The sequence below is a fragment of the Kogia breviceps genome, chromosome 1 (assembly GCF_026419965.1).
Source record: "Kogia breviceps isolate mKogBre1 chromosome 1, mKogBre1 haplotype 1, whole genome shotgun sequence".
Taxonomy (NCBI): domain Eukaryota; kingdom Metazoa; phylum Chordata; class Mammalia; order Artiodactyla; family Physeteridae; genus Kogia; species Kogia breviceps.
Window position 1 is genome coordinate 108,667,826 of NC_081310.1, and position 21,216 is coordinate 108,689,041.

Below are 21,216 nucleotides of genomic sequence, written 5' to 3' on the forward strand. Positions count from 1 at the left end.
AATATTGATTAGTATATAGACAAACAAAAGTCAACTGAACTTTGAGGAATACTGAAGACTGGATTTTTAATTCACAAAAGCAGTTTTGTCTGAAATATTACCAGTATAAATTAGTAATGAAGATACATTAATTTATATAAAAATATCATTACACATTAATCAAAAATCAGTTATTTTTTCCCCCTAGTTTTCCAACTGCTAAAATGTTGCACATTATCAGAGCACTGGTTAACAAATTTTGTTATATAATTTCACAATAATATTCGAAAATATATTCAGTTCAAACACAACATAGCTATACATTCAAAATCAAGAGCTTAGAATCCTTACTTACAAGTTAGTAAAAATTAGGGAAGTATAGGATTATCAAATATGTATGCAGCTCATTCTTAAATTTTAATTCTGCAATATCCAAGACACCACAGCTAAATGTATACAAGTAATTAATTAAATTAATTTAACGTTTATTTCAGAAACATATATATTTAAAAATAGATAAGCAACTTTGGCATCTGTTATTTTTTCTCACTACCATTGTTCTTGTCTTGTTTATATCCTACATACTATTTCTTGGGATAACGATAATTCTCAACCTCTAAAATAAAACTTTTGAGCACAAGGAAGCTGTATTGAAACTTTGGAAAAGATATCTTTAGATTTGACATCTAATCTTAAAAGAGATTATATCCAGGATTCTTAAGAAAAAATTTATTTTTCACAGGATGCACTAATATGAATAAAGAGCACTTACCTTGTCTCCATCCTCTCCTGGGGAGCCAGCAGGCCCAGCAGGCCCTGGGAGACCCACAGGGCCTTGTACTCCATCTCTCCCTGCGGGGCCTTGGGGACCTTTTTCTCCCTGCATTGAAAATCCAGCAGGTCATTACTTTGCCGTAAGAAACCTATAAATTAGCTATTGTTACAATTTTTAAGTACAGCTACAACAGTCATACTCTGGCTTCCATATTTGACAAGGAAATTGCTTTGATTTTCCCCCAAAATATATTTTCCCAAAATATTGCTATTTCCTAGTAGCAAATGATAACACAAAAGATCTCTACATTCTTTCGTGACTAAGAATACTAACACTGTTAACAATTTATGAATCTCAAGTTATGGGTCACAAAAACAATTAAGACTCAACTTGGAATTTTTCTTTCAATCACACATTTTCAAATCAAGCATTATATATTGATAAATCAGAAGCTCGATGTTTGTGAAAACCCACTGACCCTTTACTCTTTTTCTGTGCTGCTCGTATACCCAACTTTATAATATGCTTTATGTGTAGACTTTTTCTATTTTTTAACAATGTTTCATGAATTTTTCTAGATTTTGATATTTTGTTTATTGCTGCTTTTACTGATGCAAAATGACAAGGCTGTTAGCTTTTTAAAAATTTTGTTTATTTTTTGACAGACATGATTTTCCTCTTTTAAAATTTAACTATATTGTTTAGTTTAAAAAGTATAGACTTGATAATAAAGATGGCAAAAAATCCTTTCAGAGCTTAAATAAATGATTTCCTAAAAGTCAAGACTTCATCAGTTTTGCACAAAGTTATTCCTGATTGCAGTTGGTGGTTCTATCTTTTCTCCAATTACACAAGCTGGGAATCCATGTCATTATTTCCTGCATTTATATTATCCTGCTCCCCACTCCTCTGTCCCTCGCCAAGTCCTGTCCCTTTACGATGACTAAGTTTTATCTCTTGAATGTATTTACTTCTCTTTATCTCCACCATTAACATCTTACCCCAAAATACTAGTAGGCTTCCTCTCTACTATTGAAATATTTCCTTCTTATCTCACATCTATTCTTACTTCCAAACTATCCCCTGTGCTGCAATCAGAGAGACAATCATCTTACCAACATTCTTTATAATCAATTTACTTGTTTACCATTCCTAAGATAAAGACCAAGCTGCTAGTGTGGTCTACCATTACCTGGCTCCTACTACCTATGGAATAGCATCTAGCCTCCCTTGCCCTTGCTCTCTATATTTCAACCCCTGTAGATCTTTTTTAGTTAAACTTGATGCCATACCCTTCCTGTCACTTGGCCTGAGCACATGTTGTTCACTTAGCCTGGAATGCCCCTAGGAGGACCCTCCACTTAGTTAATTCCTCCTCATCTTTTACATTCCATCATCAATGTCCTATCCAAGGAAAGGCTCTGATTCCAGCTTAGGTCCCTCTGTTATAAGCTGACATACACCAGTACATTTCCTTATATCATTAGCCAGAGTTTGTAATTATACAGGTACTTAGTGATTCTTTGCTTATTATCTAATGCCCCGTCAGACAATAAATTTTGTGAGGGCAGAAGCTGTCTGATTTTGTATTCCATTGTATCTCACTGGCCTGTGGCCCAGAGTAGCCATTTAAGGCTAGTTAGTTAATTGCTTAATGACAACAAAAATAGCAAAATGTCTATAAAACAAAGTTAACAAGTTTATTACTTTATTGGGTTCCATATGATCTTATTGTATTTTTCAAAACTATGCCATAATTATCATTTAACACATACCTCTGATGTCACACTGGAGACCTTTTATTTCCTTCAAATTAAATATTGCAATGTCTCAAACCTATCTCCACTCATAAAATGTGCTGTGCTATTCACAGTGAATGTCACTATTTTGAACACATGAGCTGATTCAGATATTTCTCCTTAATTTGGCTTTCCTTGAGAGACTGAACTCCAAAAATCAATCCTTTTATATGAGAGTATCTATAAATAAGACAGATTAATTCTTATCTGCCTTCATTACAGTACACATAATCTCTAGCCAGGAATCACCTGCTGTTTATTTCTTCTGATCCTGGTCTGTGTGGAATCTATACCACTATATCAGATTTATATTTGGGTTTAGGAAGAGGTAAAAGACTTTGCTTAACATCTTAGCTAACGTCTCCATCAGTTTTTACTAAATCTCTGCATGGAGGACTATGGGTATTTTCACCCAACACTTCTATAACCATTTGATGCTGCCATCCCTAGATAGATAACTTCTTCAAAAGTACTACCGAATACTGTCCAGGACTTAGTTGCTCTCAATAACTATTTATTGAATAAAAGAACAGTGGAATGAACATCTTGGAGTTTTTGTTGGTGGTGGGAATAACAGAGAGAATGGGTGGGCAGAACATTCTCCTCTCCCTCCCTCCTCATCATACCACCAATCACCAACAAAACCCAGGCCAAATCTTATCTCTGAAAAGGGCTTCTGTCAATAATTTCTCCTCCATATCACCAAAGTAATTTATTATCATTTTCAATACTTTTCCGTATTCTTGTCTTTGTTTCAATATTTTACTTTTTCTTCATAAAGTCAAGGTATTTAAAACCCAGCCTTCAACTTAGTATCTTCAGAGGATTCTTGGCTTCTCTAATAAGTATATTCTCAATTGGTATACAAAGCAATGCATGTCTGTTTTCTCTGTATACATTTTTCATTGTGTTGTGCCAATATTCGGGTGCCCTGAATTTTTGAATGAACTTGTATGAAAGGGCCTGAATCTATATCTTTTATATCCCCTCCCAGTGCACAGTAAACTATAAAAGTTTTATGGACAAATCTTTACTGTCTGAGATTGGTTGGAAATTATAGAAATTGTAAGAAGGAGCCAAAGAACAATTTTTTATAGTTGTCTTTTAACATCTCAGAAAATAATGTCTAAATTTTCAACAAATTTACTAAGCTGGAAATACATTGCTTTAAAAACTTCTCAGCAATTAAAAATGCTTTTTTCTCTGTCACCAAAAAATTCTAACCACAGGTGATATGGTCCTATTCTAATATTCTAAATGTGTCTAAAATGTAGTAGATTACAGAAAAACTGTCACTTTAAGTTGGAAATACTGAAGATCACGAACAGTAATGTCAATGGACAATGAAAGCAACTTGCTAAATCTGACTCAACTTGCTAAAACCAGGGCCTTAGTGATTAAAAGTTACTTTGAAGATTATAGGCTTAAACTAGATAATATGTGTCAAAACTTACATATACACAAAAGTATTGAACTCGTATTTTTGGCATACAATGGTCAGCAATTTTTATATATATTTACTGAACAAGTTTGTGTTTTAACCTTGGAGGATGAGAGAATGCTTTAGTTGTTTTAGAAAATTAATATGATTAAGTGAAAAGCAGGAACAAAATTAGGGGAGAAATCTTGATGATGAAACTTAAACCTAATGAACAGAATATATGCATAATTATTAAATAAATATAAGATAAAATAATTGACCAGATGTTTTCCACCTCTTTCACTGGAAATCAAAACTCAAATCACATGAGAAGTGCAGCCTCTTTCTATGTGTTTCACTTACAGACCATGAAAGTGATTGGAAATTAAGTTGTACTACAAGAGGAGTGAAAAGTGAACACTTTTCTAATATAAAGCAGCAAAGGATGGTTTTAATCAAAGGTCCAATTTTATCTTTTAAAAGGAACCAAATCAGAAGCATTTCACATTAATAATATCCAACTCCCCCACAGATATTAGGGTTTCATAAAATGTGGAAAAATGTCATCTCATTTAATGAATTTGAAATTTTCTTATTATAAATATAAAAAGACGTGTGTTTATATGCCAGGCACATATGCAGAAAGAATGCAGTGGACTATGAAGAGCTAATATCATTGAATAAAAAGTAATAAGTTGTGCAGGATGACAATATAATATATTCCTCCTTGAAGTGACTTACAGGAGCACCTTTCTCTCCAGCTGGACCAGGAGGACCCTGAGGTCCTGGTCGCCCTGGCAAACCAATTGGGCCAGCTGTTCCTGCTGACCCACGTTCTCCTGGTGAGCCCTAGTACAGGGGAAAAAAGGTATTTTGTTACTGATGATGGAAAAAGTTACACTTAAGAATCACTTATTTAGTTGTGAAATCTTACAGTTTACATAACATAAAAGTCACTTTTAGACAATTTTAAGATCTCAGACAAGAACAGTACTCACAATTTAAAAGATTAAGTTCTAGCCCCAATATTAAGCACAGATACTAAAGTTAAGAAATACTGATAAGAAGAAAAATATTTCAAAATTTTATATCTTTAATATTTTAAAGATGTTTACTTTTTTCATTTAAGTGTTCACAATTGTTCACAATGCTTTATAAGAGATAAATCCAACAGTACCTTCCTATACAATTTTCTCCCTGTATTATTCTGGATTGGTAGGATACACTGTCTAGACTAGCATTTTTCAAAGTGATTTCTGGACTTCACCTCAAACTGGCTGAATCACAATTTCAAAGTCCTAAAAATGAGTTCAGAAATTGTCATTGCCTTGAGGTACAAATATAATTTTTTACATAATAAAGTTCAATAATCACTATCCCAGAGCTTGTACTTTTTCCTGAAAATAAGTCCTTAAATTTATCTTAGAATCCTGTAGGGACCATTGGGTTTTATTATGAACACTAACTAGATAATTCACATTTGACTAGGTAGGTCCAATGGAGTTTCAAAACAGAGGCTATATATTTTCAATTAGTTTGCTTTAAAAATGCCTAATATGTAAAATTTTAAAAAGTGTGGATACTGCCTTCATATTAATTACCTCTATCAACAATTTAAGAAAACATTATTTAAAGCAAGAATAAAAGAAATGCAAATGTAGATTTACTAAGTCATGTAAAGGTCAAGATAACCTATTTACTATTTACTATTTCCAATTTTATTTATTGAAAGATAACAAGAATATTGTCTTTGCATTAGATTCCTAGATGGGTGGCTAAGTTATAATTTATCATTTTCTTTCAGGATTGAACTAATGTGAAATATTAGAAAATATGATTATTAGCAGCTTTCCTTAATAATTAAGAAGTCTAAATAATAACATTATCATTTTAAAACTCAAAGAAATGATTTATAAAAGCTGGAAAATATAGTACTGAAACGTTTATTTTCTAATATTACTCTCCCTATGTAATTAGAAGTCATTTTATTATACAAATATGAATTATTGACTTTGTTCTAATTTTTATTTTTATTAGCTAGAGAAGTAACTACATATGAACATAAGAACAATGATAATGACAACAAGATGTAGTGCTTTACAATTTAAAAATCAATTTCACATTCATTTTGTCATTTTATTCTCACAAAGATTCCGTTGTGTTTTTGGTGCAGCTGTAGCATGACAGTCTTAAAGATGAGGAACCTGTGGCTCAAAGAAGTTGACTATCTTTCCCATAATCAGGGAACTAGTCAAGAGCAACCCTGACCTTGGACCCCTCCCTGTGCTTTCTCCACAAAGCCAACCATTGTTTCTCTCTAATGAAGACATCAATGACTCCCAGGGGCTATTGAGTTGGAATTTCTTTAAATGTAGTACCTATTCAATTTTATTGAACTATTCCTTGATTACAAAGGATTACAAGAATATTTACTATGTAATTTCTTGACATTTTTCTGGCTAAATTCACAAGCTACATAGAGTACTTTTTTATTTTGTGAGGTGTCTGAATATTAAAGCAATTAAAATGAATGCATAGCCTATAGATTTGAGATTATTGTGAACAACTTAAGAGTAACATTAGAAAAGTGATTTTGTTTCTCATTTTCTTTGTTTTAGGACAAACTGAACCACGGTTATGGTTGTTTTAATTATAGGGTATCATAAACTTAGGAGATAGGAGATAGAAATAATCTGAAGAAACTTTACCAAAAATATGGTTAAAGAAATCACGACACTTCAACTTGATATAAACAAAAAGTGGTGTTTTTGAGCTATAATGAGTATATATTTTAAAAACAAACTCAGGAATTGTTCAGATGGATAATAATTAAGAGTTGTGTGAAAAATAAATTTTTACCAATCATAATTCAAATACTAGAGAAGAAGAGATTACAAAGGAAAACTTCAGTTAGTATTTTTTAAAATAATAAACATCTGGGGCTTCCCTGGTGGCGCAGTGGTTGAGAGTCCGCCTGCCGATGCAGCGGACGCGGGTTCGTGCCCCGGTCCGGGAAGATCCCACATGCCGCGCGGAGCGGCTGGGCCCCTGAGCCATGGCCGCTGGGCCTGCGTGTCTGGAGCCTGTGCTCCGCAACGGGAGAGGCCACAACAGTGAGAGGCCTGCGTACCGCAAATAATAATAATAATAATAATAAACATCTGTCCTCTGTCAAAATGCTATTTTTAATTTAATAATATTAAAATATTTTATGCAAAAGAGTCAACCACAAGTGGTGTGACTGTTAACCAGATGGCAGACTGGATGAATGATTCCAGAGGCCAATGCAGAAATTAAAAATGAGAATAGAGTCCTCTGAGTGCATTCAAGAAGTGCAGCCCTAAAAGTTGAAGGCATGCAAAGATTTGTCTCTACTTATCAGAGACAGCAAAGAAAGAAAGTAAGCCTGGAGGCTGAGGAGGAGGGCAGGGTAGGGAGGAAGATGGACTATGTGAGAGAGAAAGAGAGAGAGAACAGAGGAGGAAGACAAGGATTAAAAGGAGGCAAAGGAGAGCAAGGACCCTGAAATTGAGAGGAATGCAAAGAATTCTGAATTACAGAAAAGAGAGAAAGAAAAAGTTCAGTAATGAAAGCACTGTTTTTTGGTATAAGTATAAACAGAAAACAATATACAGTGTGACTAGGGTGATTCTGTTTTATTCAGGTAAACACTATCCTCCCTAAAGATAAATCTCTAATATCTGAAAATCTGATTTCTTGAGGATCAGTGTGCATACAAGGTGGGTGTATTACATTTTCATTTTAACATTTTACTTGTAAAATCTCACAAAAGCATTACTACCCATTAGTGTTATCAAATCTAAACTAAGCAACCAATTTAAGGGCTGAAATATTTTATTTGTAATTGATGATACAAAAAGAGATGCAATTTTGATATGTCAGGCCATGAAACCTTTCTCTTTGATCCTGTTTTAAATTTAAACCCCAACTTTTCAAAGACTACCTGAGGAAGATATCATTTTAGACTGTGTTGAGCTTGACAGCTATGACACCAGAATGATAAAAGAGGAAATTCACTAGAAAACAGATATGTATATTAAGAAAATTTATTATTTTCCAACTATTGAGCCTACTAAACAACTATTGTGCTAAGTACTTTACAAATGCAATATAATTTAATTCCTGTACGACGTGTTTACTTTTCAGGTAAAGGCGGCCGTAAGTGTGCCCTGATTCACCAAAGTTTCTTCCTGCAATATAGAGTACTTCATAAATGGTGAAGAAAACATTCCCTGGTTGTTTGTACCACTATAATTCACACATATTATGCTAAATTTTAATAAGTAGAAGAAATAGAAGCCATTTAAGACCACTTCTACCAGAACAAGCTCATATTGGTTGAACACTTTCTAAAATGAGAAAACTTAAAAGAATTAATGGCAATGCTTATCTCCTTTGTCCAAACAGTCGTTCTCTGACATTCATACAGTCTAGATATTTTTGATAACAGCATGCTCTGCAGTGATTTTATTTTATACATCTATAAATGAAAAGTGAAAATCTCTGATGATACCTACTGATTACGCCCATGCTATTATCAACATACAGATCTTATTTAAATATTCCCAGGTCAACTTTTAAGAGTAAGCCTTATGAATCCTATAATCCCAATTGAATCACTGAAGAAATTCCATTAAAAATGAAAATTTAAACCCGATATTAAAAAGAGAACCCATTTACACATTTAACAAAAATATAGTGAGACTCTACTCTTGTGACACTGACTGGGAATACAAAATGTATTATGGCAGGTATCAGCCCTTAAGAAGCTCACACTGCAGATACATTTTTTCCATAAAGGCTAGACAGTTATAGAATTTATTGCATTGTCCTATAACTGGCTATAGTGAAGCACAGAGGGCTTTATATTTGTCAGATAAGTGAACAATTACATCTAAGATGAACATGTTTGGGTTTAAACATAGGTTAAGTGGATAATAATAGGCTCACAAAGGTAAAATTTTTGCTTGTTTTTTAAATTGATCTTCAGCCCTCTGAGTACTTACTGGCACATAGCAAGCCCTACGTAAATGTGTCAACTGTATGTGTGATCTTTTCCTTCTCAGCACTGAAACCACTAGCTTTCCTATCTTGAACAAACTGATTAACTTCTATTTGGCTCTATTTTCTCGCCAACAAAATAGGAACAGAAATAATTTGCCCTCTGTATTTTCTGATATTAATGTGTTGATACATCTAAAGTCTGTCCTAAAGTATGAATGCAACAGATGTTGGAGTACTGTACATGAACAGCTACGTACTTTAAAAGTAGATATGCAATCTCAAATGAATGCAGAAGTGAAATTTTATAGGAGAGAAAATTAGGCCATACTGTTAAAGAGTAGAGCTTTTCCCACAAAACAGTATTTTTCATCCTAATTTAAACTGTTTACATACTCATCTCTATTGCAATGATAAATATTTTACCCATCAAAAGTGCTTAACTGGAAAGAACTCAGAGAAAAAGAGGCTAAAAACTATAAAAATATTTCCCCAATTTGTGATTTAAATAGCAATGGACACATGGTAGGAATTACAGGAATTATAACAACTGTAATATCATGAAGTATTCTGTTATTTTAATACTAAACAGCAACCACTATATGTCACTTATTTTCAACTGAAGGTTGGACATTTACTTATTTTTAAAAGGGAGGGATTTACATTTTTATAATTAGTGACCTCTCTTTAAGTTTATATTAGCCTTACCCTCTTCTGCAGCCCTTTTCCCTAAACCTTGCAATGGTAATAAAACACAGGTCAATAGCATCAGCTTATTTCCTTGAAACAATGAGAATAGTGGTTATTTCTCTAACTCTTCACACACAGGAGAACCCCAGATAAATATTTTCTGTTATGTTCACTGAGTGTTTCATATTCTGAGAAGCATTTGTAAAGTAAAGGAAAGAGGTAAACAGAGAAATCATCTCATCAGCTTTCAATTAGAAGGCAGACCACTAGAGAGAGAAAAAGAAACATAAACGCAAGTTCTTATGAACAGAGCTATACAAGTAGGAAACAAAAAAAGGAAAAAGTCTGCCCCTCTCTTTGAAAAGCCAGGTTGAGCTTCGTGGCAAAATTTGAGGTAATTCTCATTCTGCAGATTACATGTATTTGAGATCAGATAAGCTGAAAATTCAGATAAAATTCAAGCATTACCAGAGTTTAAAACATAAATTCTGAATGATTAAGTTAAAGTCCTACAATATCTCAGTCTTCGGTCACTGATCCCACCACCATCTCTCTACATGATTCATCCTGATTGGATGTCATAATAGCCCCCTGAGGTCTAACCGGATTCCAATAGAGAAAGTGTGCTTTAACTTTAAAAAGAATAGCATATGACCCAGTTAGTAAGTATAATCCTTCTAAAAACTTCTCCAGCTCCTTGTTTGAGAAATAAGTAAAAAGCCAGTGAAAAGAAGGTTCTCTGGAATGGGATGTGGAAAAAAAATTAGAAGAAATAGGAATTATGATAAGAAGGGCATATAAAATCCTAAAGGAGAGACAACAGGAAAAAATAATAGCACATAAAGAGGAAAAGAGAGAATCATCAGGGGACAATCATGAAATAGGAGTCATGGGAAAGGAATAAAGACTGATACGTTGCACAGTTGTGAAATCTTGGACTTTTACCTTTTAGCAGCTATGTGTCTGCCCCCTCCCCATATACATTCTCCATATTAACTCCCACTCCTGGGAAGGGGGAAGAAGTGTGGTTGTAAAGATAGAGGGCCTTTACCAGCACACTATTTTACTTTTTAAAGTCTCCTCATTTTTAGAGAAATAACTGTTGGCAATGAGGGGATTTTAAAAATTATTATTATTATTATTTATCTTTTGGCCACACTACGTGGCATGTGGGATCTTAGTTCCCCCACCAGAGATCGAATCCATGCCCCCTGCACTGGCAGCGTGGAGTCTTAACCACTGTATTGCCATGGAAGTCCCTGAGGGGACTCTTTTTTTTTTAATCAGAAAAAGCATATGAGGGAGAGATTATTTAGGGAATACATTTTCCTTGATTTTGTTTTATGAAAATATAGGTGGTAAATGCAATCTGAGAACTCGTTTGCATAATATATTTGTATATACTGTGTGTTAACATAAATATAAAATGTTTACTCAGTGTGTGTTCAACATATGAGACAAACGCTGTGCTGCCTTCCTCTCTTGCTGTTCAGCCCCTTGATTCTTCCTGCCTTGTGTGTGTGCATCAAGACACCTACTTAGCAAGTAACCCCCTGAGATGAGAAAACATGTCCTGCTTTGATGGGCATCTATTACCAGCTTTTTTGTACATCATCACGCATACAGAGAACGCTTGGTTTTGGCCGGATTTTAGAAGCCCAAAGTCACAGTATCCTGTTGGGATAATTTTGTTTGTCTTCAGCAGGAGCACTAAAAACTGTTTCTCAATATACATTCACTCCGAGTAGCTAGACCTTCAGAGAACTATGACATTGAGATACCAATTCTTTGCTAAGAGGACTAAAACAGTGATGAACACTTCAAGACTAAGTCTAACCATAAAAAGCTTGCTTTTCATAGATCAAATTGATTTTTATTTATAACTTTAACTCCGAACTTTCACTTCGACTTCTTTGTTCTATCTTTTAATATATTACTCATTATTTACTATGTTATTTTATCTATTCCACATCCATCATCCTCAGTAAACCATAAGCTCTATGCAGGAAATGTCCATTTAATGAATCTATAAACCTCCAGCTTAATAGATTGTCTGGCATATTCAGATATTTATTTAATTATAGTTTTCCATAAGAAAAGACTTACAGCAGCTTACAGGGAAGACATAAATAAAAGATAATATGAATAAGAAATGTTAGGTAAGAAATGTAAATAAGCAAGTAACTTTTTTTATTGGCAAAAAATAGGACTAACAATATTAGTAATCTAAAAATGCATACTAGAGACCAATGCTTTTCCCAAATGCAGGTCATGATCCATTGATGGTTTATGAAGTCAATGCAATGGGTCTTGTACAGCATTTTTAAAAAGTAACTATAATAAAATAAAGCAGATAATATTAAAGTACATTATATGTACTTTTTGTATAGAGTTGAATGCAAAAAGTTACAAAAACAGTCAAAAAGCAAGGAGTTATCCTCTCTACTGTGTCCCAAATTTGATTCCATTATTTCCGTAAGCCATAACAAAAAGAGAAATTTAATTTTTGTAATAGTTAAAAGAAAAAAGAAACCCAGCTAACTGCTCAAGAAACTACAAACATTTCTAATGCTATTATTAGTAAGAGATTTCTGAGGATACTCATAATAGGAGCTTTGCATACAAATCTCCCATATCCTCAAATAGATACTTTTGGTTGATACCACTCTACACATTATAGTTTCTCTAAATACAAGCCAATGGCATCATAGCTAGACCTATCAGAGTTCAATAAACCCACTTCTATAGGCTGTCATAACAACGTGATACAGTCTGGCCTATGTTTCCAACTGAATAGATTATGAATAAAAAGAATAGATGTTAAATATACTTATAAATGTATACATGTACACAGGTATAGATGGATGACTATTAAATATATTTTGCTTTGTATGGGCCAGAATATATTGAAAGGGTATAGTGTTTGACATGCATAACTGTGACATGTACACACATAACTGTGACATGTACACACTTTACAAATCTCACTGTGAGCAAGAACTGTTGATAAAAACCCTGCTTTTTCATGAAGAGCCTAGGGGTAGGACGGGAATAAAACACAGACCTACTAGAGCATGGCCTTGAGGATATGGGGAGGGGGAAGGGTAAGCTGTGACGAAGTGAGACAGTGGCATGAACATATATATATACTACCAAACGTAGGGTGGATAGCTAGTGGGAAGCAGCCACATGGCACAGGGAGATCAGCTAGGTGCTCTGTGACCACCTAGAGGGGTGGGATAGGGAGGGTGGGAGGGAGGGAGACTCAAAAGGGAAGAGATATGGGAACATATGTATATGTATAACTGATTCACTTTGTTGTAAAGCAGAAACTAACACACCATTGTAAAGCAATTATACTCCAATAAAGATGTTAAAAAAAAAAAACCAAAAAAACCCTGCTTTTAGTTTTAGTTCATTGATGTCCTATGCAATGAGGGAATTTATTATTTCTCTAGTATTCCAGAAAGACAGCGTAACTACTCTCCTTAAGAATTGTATTCTAAGGAAAAAAGTTAAGGATTCAATAGTATACTGGAAAATATTTATGGTCATTAAGGATCCAACTTGTACATCTGTTTAAGCAGTTTAATCTTTGATTCATTCAAGTTAAGAATGATTATAAAGAACACATATAGGAATATTAAAGCCTAGTTAGCTGTAATATTAGCTCCTCTAACTCTTTTCCTTTTGACAAATTTTTCACCAAAATAGAGAAGGATGAAGAGGACTTGGAAAACTGCAACTGAGAGAGACAGAGAGAGAGGGAGAGAGAGAGAATGTTAGGCCAATGTTTACAGAGTAAGAGATACACATGTCTGGAAATGGGTCTATGTAATGTGCTGTGGTGTTTCGTTTTCAAAGGACTATGAACTTGGGCAAATTGTTTACCTTCTCTAAGTCTCAGATCCTTTGCCTTTAAAAATGGGAAGATCTACTGGGCCAGGTTGCAAGAATCAAATAAGATAACAATTATAAAGTTCTTAGCATGAGTTGCAAGAATAAATACTCTTAATAATTTCCTTTCCCTTTTCTACTTCCTTTACCATCCACATCTTTCTTTACATTTTTTCCTTAGAGAACTCACCACTTTAATATTTTTTCCTTAGTATGCATATGTGCTGAATCTCTATCTCTCTCTGTTCCTGTGAATTTTAGTCCTGCACTTACCAATACTTGGTCAATATCCCTAAGGTAAAGTTAATATGAGATTGATACAAACTCAGGAGTTCTACAGGATACTTTTACACCTTTATCCCTATGCATTACAATTTCATTGTCTCTCACTAACTGACCAGATATTTTCCTCTGATATTTTGATGTCACATCTTTGATCAACATTGCAAAATAGAACATGTTATCTTTCTTGCCAAAGAAGTCAGTGCTCCTTATTCTTTGCTTTTACTATCAATTGCAAGATAATCCCGCTAAGTCTTTAACCTCAAAAAATGAGAATCAACATGAACAAATTTTCTGAATAAATTATAGTTTACATCTAGAAAATCAACAACTTTTGTTTTAATCTTGGTAATTTGGAATTTAAAAATTTCAAAATCAAATTTCACATGCATGTAATTGCTTTAACTGGAGTAAACTGAGGCTTGTTTAGCACTTGTTATGGAGTAGGAGTCATCATCATGAACCTCTTTATTATATTTTATAGCAATTACAGTAATAGCATAGAGAACTAATAAATGTGGATGATGTCTTTCCTTGTAGTGGTTCCTTTTCCAACAACTTTGAGGAAGAATTTTAATTGGTTGATGCCTACTGAATTGGGTATGTTAACTTATTGTAAGAATAGATTCTAATTCCAAATAAATAAACTCACAGTCAGCATCTGTGGAGCATTTCTATTAGCAAAGTATAAAAGCCTTTTAAAATCTTTTGTGACTACTAAGAGGCTTTCAGCTTTCGTGTGAGAGTGTTTTGTGTTTGTCGTTGTTCCTGACCAGGTAAAACTGACCAGGCATCACTAAATTGTCATTCCCCCAAGGACACAAGCTTGAAGTCATCATTCAGTTTTCATCTTTCCTCACTGCCCATATCCAATCTTAGTCATAAATCCTACTATCCTGCCTTCCTAGTGTTTGTTCCATCTGCACTGGCCTTTGACTTCCCACTGCACTATCATTGGCTCACTCATATTATGACATTGATCACTGAACTTTTATGCTCAATGAGTCTCTCTCATCTCTGCTATATATTACACACTAATGATAACTTTTTCCCTAAAACTTTATTAAATTTGTTTGCTCCAAAAAACTTTAACTTTTTTTTTTACTCCATTTACTCCAAAAACTTCAAATTTTCATATTACTTCAACTTGGCATTTTAGAGCTTCAATAATCATATGGCATATTATATTTCTGCTTTAGCATTATATTATGTAAATACATAGCAGAGTACCTGGATCCTAGCAAGAATTCATCACACTTTAGTCCCTCTCCCAAGGTGCCACACTTTGGTAAGACCAGATGTTCCCTAAACACCTTATCCCTTTCCTAGTATCATTCTCTAGATCTTAATGATTTTGTAATCCTCTATACTCTTTGAAGCCAAGTTCAAAGGCCACCTCCTGCATGACCCTTTTACTGATTTATCTTCTCTTCCCCTGCCCTTGAATAATTAATATTTGTTATTTGTATATCATTAAGCATTTAATCAGTGACTGTCTTATAGTGCTATTTCATCTTTGGCGTGTTTCTTTTCAAAATTGTTTCCCTTATTTTAAGTCTTTTAGAGGTATATCTTCTGTAGAGCTTAATTGTATACAGGGAAGTAAGTAGTAATTGCCAAATAAACAGTTCTTGATACTAAATGAATAAATATTAGATCTTTTTGATCATATTTACTATGTTCTTTCACATGTAACTGGATAATTGTTGACTAATATTCTATTAAAGTATATCTCTATCTCCTGGGCATATTACGTACCCTACAAATATATTGATTTCAACTGTCCAAAGACCTCAGATAACATTGTTTGCTTGGGTCCTAAAAAATACCTTTAAACAATTTAAATGTTGTGCTCATGATTCAGGTTTCACAGATGCAATAACCATTGATCTTAAAAAATGCATCCATATTCTAAAATAAAATTCACTTTAGAACCTGAAGTTCTGGATAAATAGATTGCATTGCACTGAAAATTTTGAAGATTCTATCTATGCTCAAATAAGCACTTCTGTCTTATTCAACTATTTTTCCTACTCATGCTACCACCACTAACTTATCTGGATATCTTAAAATGTTCTATATAATTTTATGAATATCAAATATAGTTACTGAAAAGTCTTATTTTTCTTTTTAAAAAATCCTTATCAGATATCCATACCCACCATAATCATTGTAATGACATTTGTATGATCTACAGATTAAATATAATGTTAATCAGTCTGCCAAAGATTATATTGCTATGTTCTCAGTATTATTCATGCTATATATGCTTTACTCCAATATCAGGATATATGATAAATTTAAACAGGTAGGTATGGAATGATTATATTGACAGCACTGTGCTGTGAATGTAAGCAAAGTAACATAAGGAACTCACAGTCTAATGAAAGAGACAACCAAATATATTCCAATGCAATTTCTAAAATGCAAATCATAACAAAGAGCACAAAGAGTAGAGAAATTTCACTAATATATGAAATGGAAGCAAATTGTCCAAAGATGACCTTATAGAGATTTTAACATTTAAGCTTGATCTCTACGGATGAGTAGGATTTTTTTCAAACAGAGAAAGGAAAATTGAGATTTCCTGGAAGAAGAAGAAAAGTATAAAGTATATTCTCTGCAAAGTATAAAGATTGTAGTAGTATGATAAGCAAGAAATTCAGTGCATTAAATCGGGTAGAATTAGAATTGTAGGCCTTAAGAAAAATAAAATAGACTATAGTGATTGGGATCAAATTTTGAAGAAACTTATAAGGAGTTTGGTTTCCAAAGATGGTGTGGAACCATGAGATATGTATAAGCAGAGGAATGGAAGAGTTAAGGTTGTGTATTAAACTATAATTCTACAATCAGTGGGCAAAACAAACAGAAGAGGGTAAGAAAGAGAGTCAAGGAGATAAGATACTATTAAGCAAAGAGAGAAATGAAAAGAGTCTGAACAAATGTGGTGGTAGTGGAAATGAAGAAAAGGGGACAAACTAAAGAAATATTTTGGAGGTGGAACTAGTATGACTTCAATATGTTATATAAAGAAGTTGAGATGCAAGTTAAGGTAACTTTCAGCTTTTAGATTGGTGAAATAAAATGGAGAATGAGAAGAAACTGCTAAAATTGGTAGTTTGGCTCTTATTGGTAACTTCACACAGTACAGCTAAGAATGAAGGTAAATTAATGGAAAAAAATAAAGGCTGTATTCTAATGCTTTCTGGGGGGTTATATGTATCTCAAGAAAATAAAAATCTGATATTTACTCATTTGCCGATTATTTCACAAGGTTACATTGACTAAATAAAGCAATCTAGATAATATACAAAATGGATATATGCCTTTCACACTTACAGGATTTTTTTAATGAGCATTGATAAAATTTAAGTCTCATTAAGTACTCAGAATCAGACAAATTATGATTTATTTCCTCAGGATTGTAAGAAGCGAGATAGCTCCTTTTACCTCCTGACAGCAGTGGTAAAATAAATATTTTCAATCATCTAAACTCTTTTGTTTCTGCACCCATTAGACCATGCAACGGGTAGAAACCAGGCTTTGACTGATTTGATTGACATGTATTTATTTTCTCTTCCACACACTGTGGGATCACAGCATGACAGCATTGAAAGAAGAGCTGTAATTTGCAATCATGGATAGCATGGCTATTTATTATAATCATACTTACTACTGGACCTGGTGGGCCCTGGGGACCTTCTCCTCCTTTCAGTCCAGGTGCACCCTGGGAAAAGTGAAAAGCAAAGAAAATGAATTGATGTGAATTGAATATAAATAGGAGGAGATGTATGATTGATAAAATGAGAATATTAGGAAGTGTTTCCAGACACTAATGTATATTGCTATACGTATTATGACAACCAATGCATACACCTACATATTTCCCTTTAATTACTCATGAATCTTTATTTAGTTGAGAGAGACCTAAAAAAATGCTTCTAATAAGCAATGTTATTCACATATTTTATTAATATGTTAATTATACCTGAGCTCCAGAAAGTCCTCTTTCACCTGGGAAACCACGTAGTCCTGCTGGTCCATCTTTCCCTGAGACACCTTGAGGACCTGGGTCACCCTAAAGAATATAATATACATCCATCATAGAGAGTAAACTCTACATGTTTCCAGAAACAAAATTGTAATTACCTCTAAACTACTGTGAGTAAAGCCTGAATACCGTTTAATGATGAGAGTATTGTGTGGAATGTCATATACATTAAAATGAACTACTATCCACAGTTGAGTGTATATAAATGGATGGTTTTATGGTCAATAGAACTAACTGTTCTTATATATTGTCCAGTCATGCCTTGAGATACAATAAACTGAATATTTTACTGACATATCTTTCTGACATTCATTTAAATATTACACCAACATTTAGAGAATCTATGGACAAGTAATGAGAAGCTACAGTAAAAAGCAAATGGATATTTTCAGCCAAGAAAATTCCTTGAGCATGGTGTACCTTTGCACCTTCTTTTCCTGCAGCACCAGGAAGACCTTGCTCCCCAGGAGGGCCAGGAGGACCAGGATGTCCACGTTCACCTATGGGACCAGTCTCACCAGTTGGTCCCTAAATTGGATAAACAAACTTAATTAAATTTCTCTTTTATTTTTGGCAAAGATAACACAAACCCAAGACAAGTATCACTCCCTTTCACAAAGGTTTATCATTTTCAATTTTTTTCATTATGTCCTACAAAACTGCATATAAAGCACTGAAAGTAAACTATCTGGTAGAAGTCTGAAAGATTATGTGTAATCTTTGTTAAAATCTGAGTGTATAAGGGAAATATATAGATAAATTCAAAGAGCTGTTTTCTTTGTTTAATACCAGATTGTTTCAGAGTGAGGCCAAGTATTGTTGAAAACTGTTTTTTCACTATAATTTCATACCCTCCCCTCTTTTTATATTAGGTGTCAAATGAGTTTAAGAGTAAAAGAGGCACTGGTACCACTACTCAATGAATCACTGCTTGATAATAAGCTCAGGTCCCCTGGAACCCAAACAACCAAAGTGGTTCTCCTTGGAATTTCCATGATTGGAGACCTTCCAATTGTTAATCTACATTCATTTGACAAAGTCTAGACAACGTGGCAAGGGGACCCTGAAGATCACGAGTTTGGGTTGGCAGTTCCTTTCGGCCAAGACTATAACAAATAGCCTACTGCCTTAAACTGATGCAAATGCCAAAGTGAAAAATGTCAGGTCACTTATGTGTCCCCTGAGTGGTGCTGGTTTGTGGTGCTATTTCAAGTGTAAATAGAGAATGGTGCCCAGTTGCTCTCTATCTCCACTTAGAAAAAAGCAAAATGAAGGATTTAAGTTAAAGATATATAAAGGGAAAGTTTCCAGATGCTAAGATTGTTAAACAGTGGAATGTGTTATTGAAGTTGCTTATGGAATATCATTCTCTGTTATTTTTCTAAAAATGCAACAGATTCTTACTTTTGGGTCTTGGATAAAAAACACATCTATCCCGAATTTGAGTGTACATTTCTAGGTTTAAATTCCTTTAATTATGTATTGCTGAAGGTCCCCAACTTATCATTAATGCATAAACATTTCTCCCCAAAGGAATTTTTCCTTAAACATCTGATCAGAATTTCAATAGTAAGGAATGTAGAACTCATCCTAATTTAATGGCTATCACCACTGAGACAAAAATGAGCGGTGATTCACATGACCACACAAAAAAAGGAGTATCAAGTATTGCAATCAAGATTGCTCCTATTAAATCACTTCCTTTGTCCTAACATGAAAATACGATTACATTTGAAAAAGGCTATAGAATTTTCTTTCTTAAAAAGACCAATAAAGAAAAATAATGCAATGAAGATGCATATTCAATAACACACCTGTTATTTTTATGCCTTAAAGTAGGGAGACAAAAAAGAACATGGGGCTCAGAAACCAGATGTCTGCATTAGGCAGAGATGAATTTTCAAACTTGTGAGGACCCGAAATGTTCAGTTAAGTCCCAAGCTGTTTACATTCTAGTTGGGGCCCTAATTCTATTTCTGTTCATAGATAAATAACATAATAGGAATCGTTCTTTCAGTTAGATTTTTCCACAGAAAATTGTTGTGAAGTTGTTTGGAAAAAAGAAGAAAACAATTATTTAGATGGTTTTTAAAAGATTAAAACTGATACGCAGTTAAAAGGAAGGCTCAGCACACACACAGAAGTCTGCAAAAAGAGCATCATGCACACTGTTTTCTTCTTTATAAAGTAGCAAACAGAAATTCCCTTGGCTCAAAAGTGATCTCTGAAATAAAAGGGATCAACGAATCCAAGAATTCTTCATTTTTGCTTCTATCACACATATTCCTAGAAAGAAGAAGCAGTTTTTTTTTCTCTGTGTGTATGTGGTGTGTGTTTGAGTTACAAAGTATTAAGAACTAATTGTAGGCTGAGAAAAAGCTACTTAAAGCAATTAAATAATTAAAACACTCAATCAACTGCTCTTTTGCTATAATTTGTTATTAGCAGGGGTAAAATTCCAGCTGAATAAACTAGATGTGTCTTGTCCATTGAATAGGCTACACCAGAATAAAAACATTGTTTTCTATCCCTGTGAATTATTTTCTATAAGTAGTTAATACTATAATTCAGGACACTGCATCAATTTTTGAGATTCTTTCTGCCATCTCCCTTGAAAAAGCTACTTGTCTTTGCTATTATTTCTATATACTCAAAGATTATACACTAATATTTTATCACTGATGGAAATCATTGTTATGAAGAAAAAAATTTTAAGAAACATGTAATATAATGCAAATATTAACATTTTAGAAGAATTATGTTAGAAGCTTTATATTTCTAATATATTATACCTCTAAATCTAATTTATACTCAGAAAACTAAGGTCATTTTATAATTTGAAATCCCCGAAAAAGATGATGGCCAATCTATTTAAAAATTATGTGGTGTTTTTAGCAAATGATGCCACGATCAGGCTTTCGTGTCACTTTCATTGTGAACTTTCTGACTTATTGTCATTTATTTTATTCTTTTCTTTTATTCATTCAGGCAATTGAAAAGTTGCTTTAGCTAACTGATGGTTTGCTGAAGTTCATCTGATGTAGGCAAATTATATATTTAAATGTCATCCAAAATACATAAATTTCAATTAAAAACTTTTCACAATAAAATGAGCAAATTTTACACAACTTAGCAAAGGTGAAAATATACACAAGAAAATAAATCTTGTTAGGAAAATAAAGTAAATGGAACGTACCTGTGGTCCAACAACACCCCCTGGCCCAGGAGGGCCGGTCTTGCCTTGAAACCCCTAAAGTAAAAAAAAAAATCTATAAAAGCTATCCAGGACACGAAGCAT

At 33.6% G+C, this 21,216-nt stretch overlaps 1 protein-coding gene across 1 annotated transcript in view; it reads right to left on the minus strand.

Moving 5' to 3' along the window:
* The window catches only part of COL11A1 (collagen type XI alpha 1 chain), a 199,301-nt gene that overhangs the window by 48,939 nt on the left and 129,146 nt on the right, over positions 1–21,216 (minus strand). The window contains exons 38-43 of the mRNA XM_059061934.2: positions 21,115–21,168; positions 18,339–18,446; positions 17,856–17,945; positions 17,541–17,594; positions 4,715–4,822; positions 752–859 (exon numbers count right to left, since the gene is read on the minus strand). Coding sequence (XP_058917917.1) covers positions 752–859; positions 4,715–4,822; positions 17,541–17,594; positions 17,856–17,945; positions 18,339–18,446; positions 21,115–21,168 — 522 coding nt within the window. The remainder of the gene's footprint in view (positions 1–751; positions 860–4,714; positions 4,823–17,540; positions 17,595–17,855; positions 17,946–18,338; positions 18,447–21,114; positions 21,169–21,216) is intronic.